Raw genomic sequence first — 12636 nt, 5'->3', positions numbered from 1 at the left:
ATTCTGATAACAATAAGTTTATTTTCTAAAAAGAAAATACATCCTGTTCCATCAACCCGTTTCAACCACTTACTCCTATTCTGAGCTCGAGACAGATGCTGGGAAGTTAAGTGTTTCTCTAAACTATTTTGTGGATTCAGGCCTTGAACGGATTTATTCTCCACTACACAAACACACTTCCACAGCCTTCAACAGCCAAAATGCCACTGCTTACTGTGCTAAATATCCTAAACATCCCTTAGCTGGTAAAATGGTAGAGCCATTTCTGTAGAATCTACACCTGATCACCTTTGAAAGGCCTTTTTTTTAAAAAAAAAAAAGTGAGTGTAACAGATGCAAGCATCTAACAGTTAAGAAATTAATAAATTAAAACCTGATTAAAAACTATGAAATGTGAGGATTTTTACTTTATTTCAAACATGACACTCCACAACACTCATGTCCACTACCGATTCCGCACTTCAGTATCTGCTGTGGCAGGAGCCTGATGTTCCCTGTACCTCTGTACAAATCCTACTGTCCTATTTTTCACGTAAGAAAACGTATGTGTGGCAGCTAAAATCAGGGCAACAGAGGAACCACTGCTTCTCGTTAAAGCTAGGATTGACACCAGCCCTACAGAAATGTGCAAATCAACGTTTACGTTTCAATCCAAAGAGCAAATTGCTGAAACTATGCCAGTGGATCCTATCAGCCGCTGCCTTCTTTTGCAAGCAGAAAACTAATTTATTTGTGTTAATATATTTTCCTCTTTAATTCTGATAGGAGAATCGGTTCAAACACATTTTTTGTTTTATTTTTTCTAACAATCCTGAATATGACATTTCACATTCTGTCATCCTTACCCACTTAACGCAACATTTAAACAAATGTGTAAGCAAGATTATGACCATACCTCTTTAGTCCCCTTAAGACATAAGCCCTCATGCCAATCGGGGCCTAAGGCACTGCCCAGTTTGTCAGATGCTGCTACAGATCTTTCTTTTTCCTCACTTCCTGAGGGAAAGAGATGGAGACTATCAGATTTAGCATGCATACTTCATTGCCTGCAGAATTCAGAACAAGGATTCTCAACCAAAAGAAAGATGACCTGGTTGCCAGAAGGGAAGACAAAAATGTGCAACAACCCAAAATCCATTAATATGCAGACAAATCAAACTCCAAGCCAGTATTTTTAACACCTTTCAACTTCAAGCCTTTCACTACTTCACTCATCTCTGAAACAACCATGCCGCTGTTAGGTGCCTGCACGGAGACTGACCCCCATCAGCACCAGGGTTCTGGAGACCCACAGCAGACTTAGTTGCTTAATATCAATGCTAGTATTTAAATTGATGTCCATCTGCTAGTAAATGTGCACCATCCACAAAAGTGCAAATTCTAACACACTGTGATACATTTGAAGAACCTTGGCTGCCATTTTGTCATGTTTAGACTGACCTTTTTACAATTTATTCTTCCAACCTGATGTCCAGAGCCACACTCTTCTTTTTATTATTATTTTGGTCATATATATGTATATATTTTTGTAATGTTTGTTCATGCAGTTCTAGTTATTTGTTGTGATTACGGCTGCAGTTTCACTGCATCTGTAATAACATTCTGTGAGGTTCCATCTGGTCCTCCAATAGTTTATTATGGGAAAGCTCCTTCCTACGTAACGCTGACATAATTCACAAAAATTTTAAAATATTACAAAAAACAGAACAGGTTCTTCAGCAGATGGAATACAGGAAATTAAATGTAAACTTGGCACATCTATAAAGATAAGTGCATTTTTTAGAGTTTTTAGGTAGCATGCTGTTGTATGTCTACATCAATTCCGGTTGGGTTTTTGTATCTTTTTTTTACAGGAGTAAATGCCATCAACGATAACAGTAAACCTTATTAATAACTTGCTAAATTAACTGATCCTAGGGCTATCTTTAATATTAAATGCTGCTGCTGCGGTGTTAGGGGACTAAACCACCATACCTTCCATTGTATACTTAGTTCTTTTACATTCAATTGGAGTCTCTCGTTTTTCAGCGGTTAGCTTTGGAATGAGAAATTCAGCTGCTCCTGCATCAAAAAAAGTGTTCCCAATGGCTTTGTCTTTGATAGCCCAGATCACTTCACAGCCTTGAATTTCATATCTGTGGACATTTAAACAGCGGATAAAGTGACAACTACCTGAAAGGGACCTGACTCTTAGCAACACAACTAGAAGCATGCCAGGTTTCATTCCAGAAGCCAGAAATAAGGGATTCGAGACCCTTAACCCATCAAATCCACTGCTGCTTCTAAATAGTTACATAACTAAAGCATTTTTAAAAACCCCAACTCTTCAAGCTGACAGATCTCACTTTCTCACCAGCACAACCTCAGCTGAACCAGGGCAGAGGGCAACGGGAGGCAAATCAATTTATAATAATACTACTACTTAGAATTTCCTGTTCCCCACAAGAAAAAAAAACATGCTTTTTTGCCAGACTGCCCACAGCTAAGAGCAGGCATTTGGATCTTGTTTGTACTACCTGGAACATGAACTGGTAAAGACATGCAGAGGACAATCTAATGAAAGTGAAAAAGTGACTCCCTGCGACATAAAATAAGGCCATGTAACTGTAACACAGATGTTTCTGTAACCCAACAGGCTGCAGGATCACATGGTCCAATATCCTACCTGTGACAAAGGCCATGTCAGACACTTCAAAAGCTCTATCAACTTAAATCAGGCTGGTGCAAGATAAGCTGCATCTCTTTTCCTGTTACATCTCTGTCTCCAGAAGTTGGAGAAGTTTTATAACTTAAATGTTCCCCTTAACAGCCTGAATAGAAATCTCTGTTGGTGCCAAATCAGGAAACTGCTGTATATTCTTGATATCTGTGTCAAAGTTTCTTCTGAAGCTTGCTGAATTTTATGTGACAGTAAGCACCACAGTATACTGTGAAAAAGTTATTTTATTAAATTTAGATACTAAATACCTTAAGAGCTACAATTTTATAAATCAATCTTCTCCCAAACTCATGGACATGAGATTGAACACAGCATTCTTAGAGATTCTATTTGTATACATATCTTTAAAACTTAGTTGTTTACTTACACTAATTCAAGTGCAATCCCACCATTTCCTACTACTATTATTCTCTCAGATTGAGCCAAATTCTTCTGAAAAGCCTGCATTACGGAAGAAAAGAGTTAGTTACAACTTAGGCCGTATGTTCCCTCATACTGATCAATTACATCCTTTTCAATACTTTCTTGCTCTCTTAGTCTTCTCATTTTGATTTTCTCAGACTACCGATAGACATTTTCTTACGCTAAGATTTGTTAGGGAAGCTAAGGAAACCTGTAAATTGCATCACATTAAGGGATGAAATTACTGATACAGCCTTACAAGTCTCAAATTGAGACAGGAGAAGTTAAATAATTAAATTTAAGGCAACTTGACAGAGCCCTTAACAGAATCCAGGAAACTTTCCTCTGCCCTCAAGACCATTAGCATTGTGATACCTCTGTACCTGTGTTTTATCACAACTTGCATAACTTGCACAGTAATTTGCATGACATTAAAAAGGCAAAGTTACAGAAATTTAGGAATTTTAAAATTCTTGATCAAAAAAATCAGGAATTTAAAAAATACTTTGTAGCAAATCAAAGAACCAATTTTATTTGTGCAAAAAACTTTCAGAAACTAACATGTCTCCAAATACATCTTAGTGGTGAGAGAAATTTAAAAAAAGTAGCCCACACTATTTTTTTAGATCATAATAGAACCACTTCAAGTATTTTCTTTCAAACAAATCAAGAATCATAACTATCAGACCAACTATTACAATTACATAAAAAATCTGTTCATCATGCTTCCAGTTTACCTGACTAATTGTATCAGAGAACCTAAACTGTAAAAGAGCATGAAAACTGCAGCCCTTTAATCCCTTCAGAGAAGGATACTGAAGTTGTAATCAGAGGGGACTAGTGAATGCAACCAGTCACCATTAAAAAAACCAAACAAACCCAGAAACAAGTATTTTCAGTCTCATTCAAAGTTCAACATCAGTTTTGACAAGTGATAGCCCGGTCTGCCGTTTCCCACAGTGGCCAACAGTGGATGCACAGGGAAGACCATCAAAAGACTACAAGCACAGGACAATCCTACCCCACAACACCCTCACAGGTTCCAGACATCACTGGTGCCGCTCAGGCGGCGTCTTTCTCCTTAATTTAGACACGATAAATTTCGCAAGGGCTGTCTTTTTTGTGTGATTTTTCTTCCCTCCCTCTTCTCTTTTTTCTTTCCTTTTTAAACTCGGGTAGACAAACAACAATTTCATAGTTTCCCTTTGGTTTGCTTGAAAAAGTAACTCCTTTCTTATTCTCAGCATCAAACTTCATTTGATGAACTACAGTTCTTACGTTATGGAGAAACAGTGTTCACTTTCACCCTGCCTCTAATCCTAAAGACCTCACTTTCCACTTCCAAGCTGAAGTTTTAATCTTTTAAGTCATTCCTCATATAACAACTTTTCCACGTCTCTCACTGTAACTGTAACTCTTTTCTGTACAATGAGGAGAGGCTACAGCAGAACTAGAAAAAAGTGTCCTTTGGTAGCTTCTCACTGTGAGAAGTAGCCCTTCATACTGTACCAGCTACACCTTCTCAGGGAAGTTTCTACTGATACCTACTTCCTGTTTATATTTTCAGAGTGGCTTCTGCCCAGACAATAAATGAATACCATGTAGTCTAAATTACCATGTCCGAAATACTGTCTATGAGCTATCCATAAACTTAATAAATTTAATGACCAATTACTTTATTTAATAGTATTTTAAGGCTCTGCTGCTGAAAGTGTTCGTATTTAAGGACATATGTTTCTCTATTTCACTCTGTAATAATTTTTAGCATTTTTCATCAGAAGCAGGAATATATTTATACACTTTTAAGTCCAAAACACATTTACCTGTGCACTGTCAGTATCCCGGATGCCTAACACATATGGGTTTCCTTCATAAATTAATTTTGGTTTTGCTCCAGCACAGAGGCAAAGTTTTTCATACATATATTCTTTCCCATCTTCAGTGAAAATTTTCTGTTAAAAATTAAGAGAAAAGAAAAAAATGATTGGAGTGTACACAGTGCAGTCAAAGAAAGATGAGATATATAGATTACCACTTGGTGGCACTCTGTGCTCACTGTCTGCGCTAAAAGAATCTGTTTTCTCTGTGACAATGCCCTCCCACCCCAGTAACAGATGTAGACCCAGGCACTACTATGTATTAGCAATTAAGGATCTCATTCAAAACACTTCAACAATGGTAGACCTGTGTTAAATTAGCTAGACACAGTTTAAAAGACCACAAATTCTGTTCGTTGCTAAAGGAAAAAGGGTAGGCACTAAACAAGCTGCGTCATTCTGCAACAAACAATACTTAAATTTTAACGTTTTATGACCTTATTTGTTGTTTTCCAAACTATAAGCTAAATAGATTATGGTGGGTTTGCACAAAGAGAGTTTTTAAAGGTTTTTGGAAAACAGAGGCAAAAGATCCTCCCAATCCATAATTCATATTCATATGAAATATTCATGTCCAGAGACATACCTAAACTGAAACAATATTATAATAATGATACAAGAATATCATTCTATACAGAGTATTAGTAGAGTTATAATCTAACTGGAATGATATCTCTGTGATTCAAAATGAGCAAAACCGTTTTTGGATCTGAATGTGAGTTTCTGATAACTGCTGAAGTGAAAAATAACATGTTGAGCCGACACAGTTACAAGGATCGGCATGTGCTGCACACTGCTCATACTTGCAACATATTTCCTGCTAAAAAGAAGGAAGAAAAGGTGGAAATGTTAGTTCTTTCAAGAATTTTTTTTTATCATAAAGATGTTAGTATTTTGGTCTCTGTAGCAGTAAGCAGTAATTCAGGAATCAGAGAGATCTCCAATCAAAGGTTACAGAAGCACTGATACCTATACTGATATAAAGTATTGGTTTCATTGACTGGTTTCCCTGCTGTTCCAATCAGGTACTCAATGGACTATTGCTGTGTCAAAGATTTAAATCTAAAAGATACAGTTTCTTAATTAACAAGTAATTTTTGATCAACTGTTATGTCCCCTGCACATATTCCTACTTGAACAACAGCGTCAGTGATAAGTGAAATTAAAGTTAGGAAGTATTTTCTTGTAACTTTGGTAACTCAACACTTTAATAACCAGAAAATTCTTCAACAGAATTTCATGCCCAAAATATTAAAGTGTTTCTTAGATTTTTTTTTTAGTAATTTGAAAAACCATATAAAAGCAAAAGAGAATACATAAGCTTACATGTTCATCACTTTTCAACTGTTTTACTCCAGACTGTATAACTTTAATATTTGGATATCGTTGTTCTAGTAGAGAACTTGGTTGCTCTTCTACATCAAATTCCTCAAGTGTTTTGGAGACCTGTAGGAAGAAGAGAGGTATTTAAAATATGAATCATGTATTAACCTCTTTTTCTAAAGCTTGTAACAAAGTGCATTATGCTCATTTCCACAAAAAAAAGTCACATCATAAAGCCCATACTGTCTCAAAACATGTATCATGTTACTGCTAAAAGATCCTTTTTATATACATAACCTTTTCATGCCTGCTCCTGGTAGAGAGTCACAGGGTCATAGTGGCACAGAGAATTTTCATTGTAAAGCTAGATTAAGCAAAATGGAGAACCCTGATGGCTGCTCTAACTGCTATAATGTTTTATTCCATATATAGACTATATTACTAGAGTTGGCAACATTGCTTTTTAACTGACATGATGCAGCATTAAGACCCTGTTTTTCTGTTTGTTATAACATTGATAAAATGACTCAGTGGTGCTCCCCCATGCAAGCATCTTCCTCTCAGTATTTTGGAAAAAAAAAATATTTTTGCTCAGAATAGCTTAGAGAATTACGGAAACAAGTTTTTGTGTGGAATAAATATTTTTATTCTGTTTTTAAAATAATCTGATGACATTTGCCTCAAAAACATCTTGTTGCAGGTAGTTGGCCCTTATGTCAGGAAAAGCGCTGCCTGTTATTCAGCTTATAAGCAGGACATATAAGACAAGTGTTTAGGCAAAACATGTTCAAGACCACCTCAAAGCATTTACTCGGTTAGCATCTCATCCGCAGTCACTATCTGCTATTTCAGAGATTGAGCAGGGGGGTGGGAGGCAGGCAGGCAACAGAAAAAAAAAAAAAAACCAAACAGGCAAACCAGAACTTGGAAAACATTCAAGTAAGTTATGTTGATTTGGGGTTTCTTCCAGAGGGGAGCAATGCGTGGGAACCTGCAGGCCTTCTACCTGATTGAATGTTCAAAGAGTCTGAACACAGCTAGGAACCAGAAGCTGTGGCAATTCACTACACGGACTCCGTGTTCATGCACAAGCAAAGCTGAAGTCTTTTATTAACAAATGAGCAGCCTTAATATAGTCTGCCTCCTGAGCTAGTATTTTTCCCTTCTCTCCGCCTCTGAATGTGTTCTGTCACACTAGCACCACATATGGCATAAACATAGATAAGCGTGCTCTCCTGCTTCAGTGCTCCAGCTGTGCCCCTGACCTTCTGTCCCGCATATCAAGTCCTCAGTTCTGTGTTTTTGTGGGTTGTTTTTGTATCCCACAGCTTGTATCCAATAAGGGCGATGAGATCTCCAGTGCTGTCACAGGAGGCCACATTCACTTATTCCACAAGAAGCCACACCATGCTTGCAATTTAGACAGGAATTAAGATGCTCATGTCCAAAACTCAGAGATGCTGCCTTCACATGCTGTTTAGCTATTCCCTTATTCTTCAGATATTGAAACTTCTGCTGACGTGAATTACAGACTTTACAACTCTGCAATGTTAAATGCCTTTCCTGGATTCTCATGACCCTACTGTCAGCACACAGAGCTCTCAATCTCTCAGCTATGTTCTGAGCATCCCATTAGCCCCAGACTAAAACCACAGTGTGAAAAGGAAGAGATGCTGATAGCCAATTACAGCCACTAAATGTGAAGAACTACTGTTCAAATGTCTCTATGCTTTATTTTCCCCCACAGTGATTTGAATCAGGCGTTCATCCCAGGAAGAATTATGTTAAAACCAGGCTGTCAGATAAAATGCAGAGTGGTCTGTCTTTACTTGTCATGAGATGTGCCTCACCTGTTAGATACCCTGTTTACCATGTTGCAGAGAGTGAGTCATTAATATAAACACCAGGTGGAAGCCCAGCTCTAGGTGTGTAACTTTCCCCGAGGGGTAAAACCTAACTTCTTACTTGGCTGGCAGCTTTGCATCCTGATTTCTGTGCAATCCAGTCTGCAACTCTTTCCGTGCCCTGTGGTAGTCTGAAGTTCCCTCAGAGTGGGAAAAAGAGCAGTGCTTTCCAAGGTACCAGTACCTCTGTGAACTAGCTTAATGAGCCTACTAGCCAGAAATCTGAACTCATGCACAGATTTTATTTTCTTTTCAAACCAGCATGGAAGAGGTCGCTGAATCACTAGCTGCTAGAGATGCAACTTCATGAAGGCTATTGCTTTTTTTCTTGCTTGTCAGAAGTCTGTTTCTGCCTAAAATTCAAACATGCTACTATATATGAGAACCATTACTAAGACTAAGTTTCTCAAGCAATTTAATCCAAAGATACCATTTCAGTACTTAAAATGGAGCATACCCATTAACAAAGTGAAATAAAGCTTCAGTAACTTAGAAAATACTTCAGCCATCCAAGTACTGAGTTTAACCTTTGCTTGAATGTTGTGAACGTATTCACCCATTACTCATTATTGTGAATCACCATAAAGTAACTCATCAGTCCTACTAACACCATTGCAGTCACGCTAATGCGAAAACAAGTTCAGAATCATAAACACGTCAGGATTAAGTTCTAAATTATCTGTACATATACAAACTTCTGAAGAGGTGTTACCATAAGAAAAATTAAATCTCTTACCTGTTTGTAATTTGTTATAGCTTTTATAACTGGAGAAGCTGTCATTAAAAAAATGTCCTCTGATGGGAATTCCACAGCCAGCTTGTAAAGAAACAGAAATCATGATGAATACAGTCATCAGTAGGTTTTAACACAGTAAAATTATTAATGAAAAGTAACATGTATTACTACATTACTGTAGTCTTGTAGAACCGTATTGGATAAACACTACTTCAAGATTATGGAAGGATAGTGACTGAAATGAACAAGATGTGGAGACCCAAGACTTTAATTCATTCACACATGAAGATATCTTCAAGAACTGCAGCCATGGTATAAATGACTACTCAAAAGGCTATTTTTACAGTATTCTGAAGGCCAACAGTAGGAACACACTACGATCATGGGATTTCTGGAGACACACAGCTGCTGGACGTACTTTTTTTATTGCATAGCAGTGACTAATTGTCCACAGACCTCATTTTGACAGAGGAAATGCTGATTCCTGTTGGCTATTTTAAATGTTATTTAGTAAACTGATAAATGGATTATCATCTTCAGAGTGCTACTAAGCAATACAAGATTTTTTACAGGCCCCAAGCCAAAGTGAAGAGTTCCCATTGTAAATGTGCATTGCTCTGTCACAGAAAATAAATCAGCTCTGCCGGGTACAAACCACTCGTCCCTGAGGTACTGACAAAACCCAGGATTCCTTGTCGCCAGCATTCTACAGATGAACAGAACAGTTGTATCAGCCACCACAAAGCATGTTTCATCCCGTACCACAAGCCACTCAGTTATAAAGGAACTAGCGTGAATCCCTGTACCTCAGGTAGCAGCAAACCCCATGGCAGGGGGTTGGAACCAGATGATCTTTAAAAGGTCCCTTCCAACCCAAACCATTCTGTGATTCTATGTAATAATCATCAGATAAACACTGTAACCTGAAATTTTAAGACTGACATCATGTACATTGCTTTTTTTATGCTCAAATGCTTACCCCTGTACTCTTATTAAGATTTAATGCTTGTTTGAAACTTTCATTCAGTATTATTAAAGTTATAGTATTTTAAAAGGTAAAGAAATGCAAAAATTAGGAATCTGCCAGACAGGTTATTAGGTTTATCCAAGATGTGGAAATGGTGCAACGTAAGCATGAAAGGCAGAAGTTATGTAAGACGTAAAGCATTTTGTGACAGAGAAAATAAATCTAACTCAAGCTTTTAAGGAAAATTCTGCTTTTAAGACATTTTGTCAGAATGTTTCAAAAATGTACTAAAAAAGTAACTAACGCTATGTGAAGTTTTTGAGACAGGCCTCATGCCATGACTGTTCTCAGACAATCCTCAGACCTGAGGAGTCTGAACTACCAGGCATCACATAATGCATACTACCCAAAATGCAAGATGCTGGACAAGTTGTTTATTGCCACTATGTTCCACAGAACTGTACTTGCTCAAGACCAGAACTGAGAAAAATTGTGTTCAATCTTCCCCTTTTATTTAAAGCATGCCCCCAGCTATGGATGTATGACACAGAAATCCTTCCAGAACACAGTGCCACTTTTAATGAACTTGGTGAATTAAAATGTATGCCAGAAGACCACAAACACTCAACTCTAACTGTGCTTCCTGCAGTACTAAGAGCTGAGAAAAAGAGGCAAATCTCTCTCATCACATAACAATGTGATTTGGGTTTTCCAGAAAAAAAAAAAAAAAAAGGGTGAGGGAAATGAAAGATAATAAGAAAAGAGGTGTGAATTACAGCAGTAAGTGGCACTGTCTGTGAGCTTTGGAAGAAAACAAAGCCTGAACTCTGTGGCACTAACACAGCAGAATGCATTTTCAAGAAAACAATAAATTCTAGTCCCTTTTATAGAAATCTTAAAGATTACATATACCCAATATACATTGGAAATAGCGATATTGTGAGACAGGATCATAGCAATTAGACACAATTCTAAGTTACTTCCACGAAAACAAAGTCTCTGGGAATATTAAATATTGACTCAAATCTTGTTCTTGTAAGCACATAAGCATACACATGAGCCTTAATTATGTGAGCAGTTTAATCAACTTTTAAGGGACTACTCATACTAATACAGCATTTTAAGTGTCTCTAGTATCAGAGCCCACATACTACATTAGCCATAAATAAAAGGAAAAAAAACTCAAATAAATGGTAGAAACAAACCAATTCCATAAAGATGGAGAACAGCATCAACGGCTTTTTAAAATTTAGCCTGCATGTGGTTTATATGTCAGAAATGAAATGGTATCACTTCATCACCACAGAATAGATGCATCTGAAACGCAGCCGTTGTGCTGCTTTGTAATTTTAAGATAAAATATTCTTCACTGACCTAGTATCCACATAATTTCATCTCACATTATGGGTATATCATTGCCTCCAGTTACTGTTACTTTAAAAACACCAGAGACCTTGAAACCAAGAAACAAACAAATTCATTTTTAGAGCTTGAGCTCATGGAAAGCTGAAGAGACTGGACAACCTCCACTGATGTACAGCCCTAAACATGGACCCAATAAATACAGAGCAGGTGGGGTTTTTTTTTGTTGGGCTTTTTTTTTCCCCCCACAAAAAGGAGCCCATCATAACAGCCTTCACCTTAGCTGCAGTACAGTCCTTTATGGCTATAAGGAGTAACACATGCAGTACTCTTTCAAGTTTCTGACCTCTTAAGTGGCATACAGAATGCCAGCTTTCTCAAGTTGAAAAGTTGAGTTATGACCTCTTTTTGCAAAGTGGGCGTAAGCCCTTATCAGGTTATTTGCAGGACGGTTTTAACCTTTTGAGAAATACTTTTAGAGGCATAAATATTATCATATTACAATATTGCTTCCCTGGGGCTGGTTTTAATTTTTTTAATTAGTTTTAATTTCTTTTTTTGTACTCAGAGGGACAAAATAGTTGTAAAAAAGAGGGGGAGAAGGTAGGGCTGTTATCTATAATATGCAGAGTATGTAATTACCGTATACATGAGAATACTTATGCAATTACTATACAAATCTAGTGAACTTTCTACGGGAGTTCGTTAACTCGACCCTGAACGCTCTTCCGCCCCTACGCAAAAGCAGATACGCTGATACCTGCGCGGTCCGGACGGAAGCGCAGGCCGGCCCCACCCGGCGCACGGCCGGCCGCGCCCAGGGCCCCCAGGCAGGCGGCCCGGCCTACGGGCCCCGACATGCTGAAGTCGCGATATCGCTGTGGAGCCGAAGCGCCTCCTCCGGGGGCCCAAGGACAGAGCCCCGGCCTCACCGGCTGCAGCGAATCCCCCGCCCGTGCCGGAGCCGAGAGCGGTGGCCAGGGCCGCCGTTCGAGGTCGCAACCACCGGGCCCAACGTGGCGCCGCCGCCCCGGAGGCCTGCAACGCCTCGCGCCCCCGCGCGACGGGGTGGTGGTCCGGGGCGGCTGCGGAGCCGCGCATGCGCGCGGCGAACAGAAGGGCGCGTGCAATTACCTTCTCGGCGCAGGTGACCCCTGCGATTCCTCCGCCCACCACCACGAACCGACTCCGCGCAACGCCGGGGGCGGCCGCCATTTCCCCGCCTGTTCCCGAGCGCGACGGCGACGAAAGAAAAATAAAACCCGCCGCTCGCGGGAGCGGCGATTCCCCACCGCTGCGGCCTCGCCAGGGCGCGGCAGGCGGCGGCGGCGCTCCGACTACGGCGC

General features: G+C 39.2%; 1 protein-coding gene across 3 annotated transcripts in view; it reads right to left on the bottom strand.

The window, feature by feature from the left end:
* Window positions 1-12636, bottom strand: part of PYROXD1 (pyridine nucleotide-disulphide oxidoreductase domain 1) — a 19114-nt gene extending 6478 nt beyond the window's left edge. The window contains exons 1-7 of one of the 3 annotated variants that reach the window (XM_064459833.1): window positions 12425-12636; window positions 8962-9042; window positions 6325-6444; window positions 4945-5073; window positions 3087-3160; window positions 1975-2135; window positions 896-996 (exon numbers count right to left, since the gene is read on the bottom strand). In XM_064459833.1, coding sequence (XP_064315903.1) covers window positions 896-996; window positions 1975-2135; window positions 3087-3160; window positions 4945-5073; window positions 6325-6444; window positions 8962-9042; window positions 12425-12505 — 747 coding nt within the window. In that variant the 5' untranslated portion in view covers window positions 12506-12636. Of the gene's footprint in view, window positions 1-895; window positions 997-1974; window positions 2136-3086; window positions 3161-4944; window positions 5074-6324; window positions 6445-8961; window positions 9043-12050; window positions 12198-12222; window positions 12306-12424 lie in introns of those variants that run through there. The other 2 variants (XM_064459840.1, XM_064459849.1) reach the window with 2 other exon arrangements.

Source organism: Phalacrocorax carbo, chromosome 1 (genome assembly GCF_963921805.1).
Source record: "Phalacrocorax carbo chromosome 1, bPhaCar2.1, whole genome shotgun sequence".
Classification (NCBI taxonomy): Eukaryota; Metazoa; Chordata; class Aves; order Suliformes; family Phalacrocoracidae; genus Phalacrocorax; species Phalacrocorax carbo.
The sequence above is the reverse complement of the archived record's forward strand: the minus strand, read 5'-3'. Positions and strand labels throughout refer to the sequence as shown.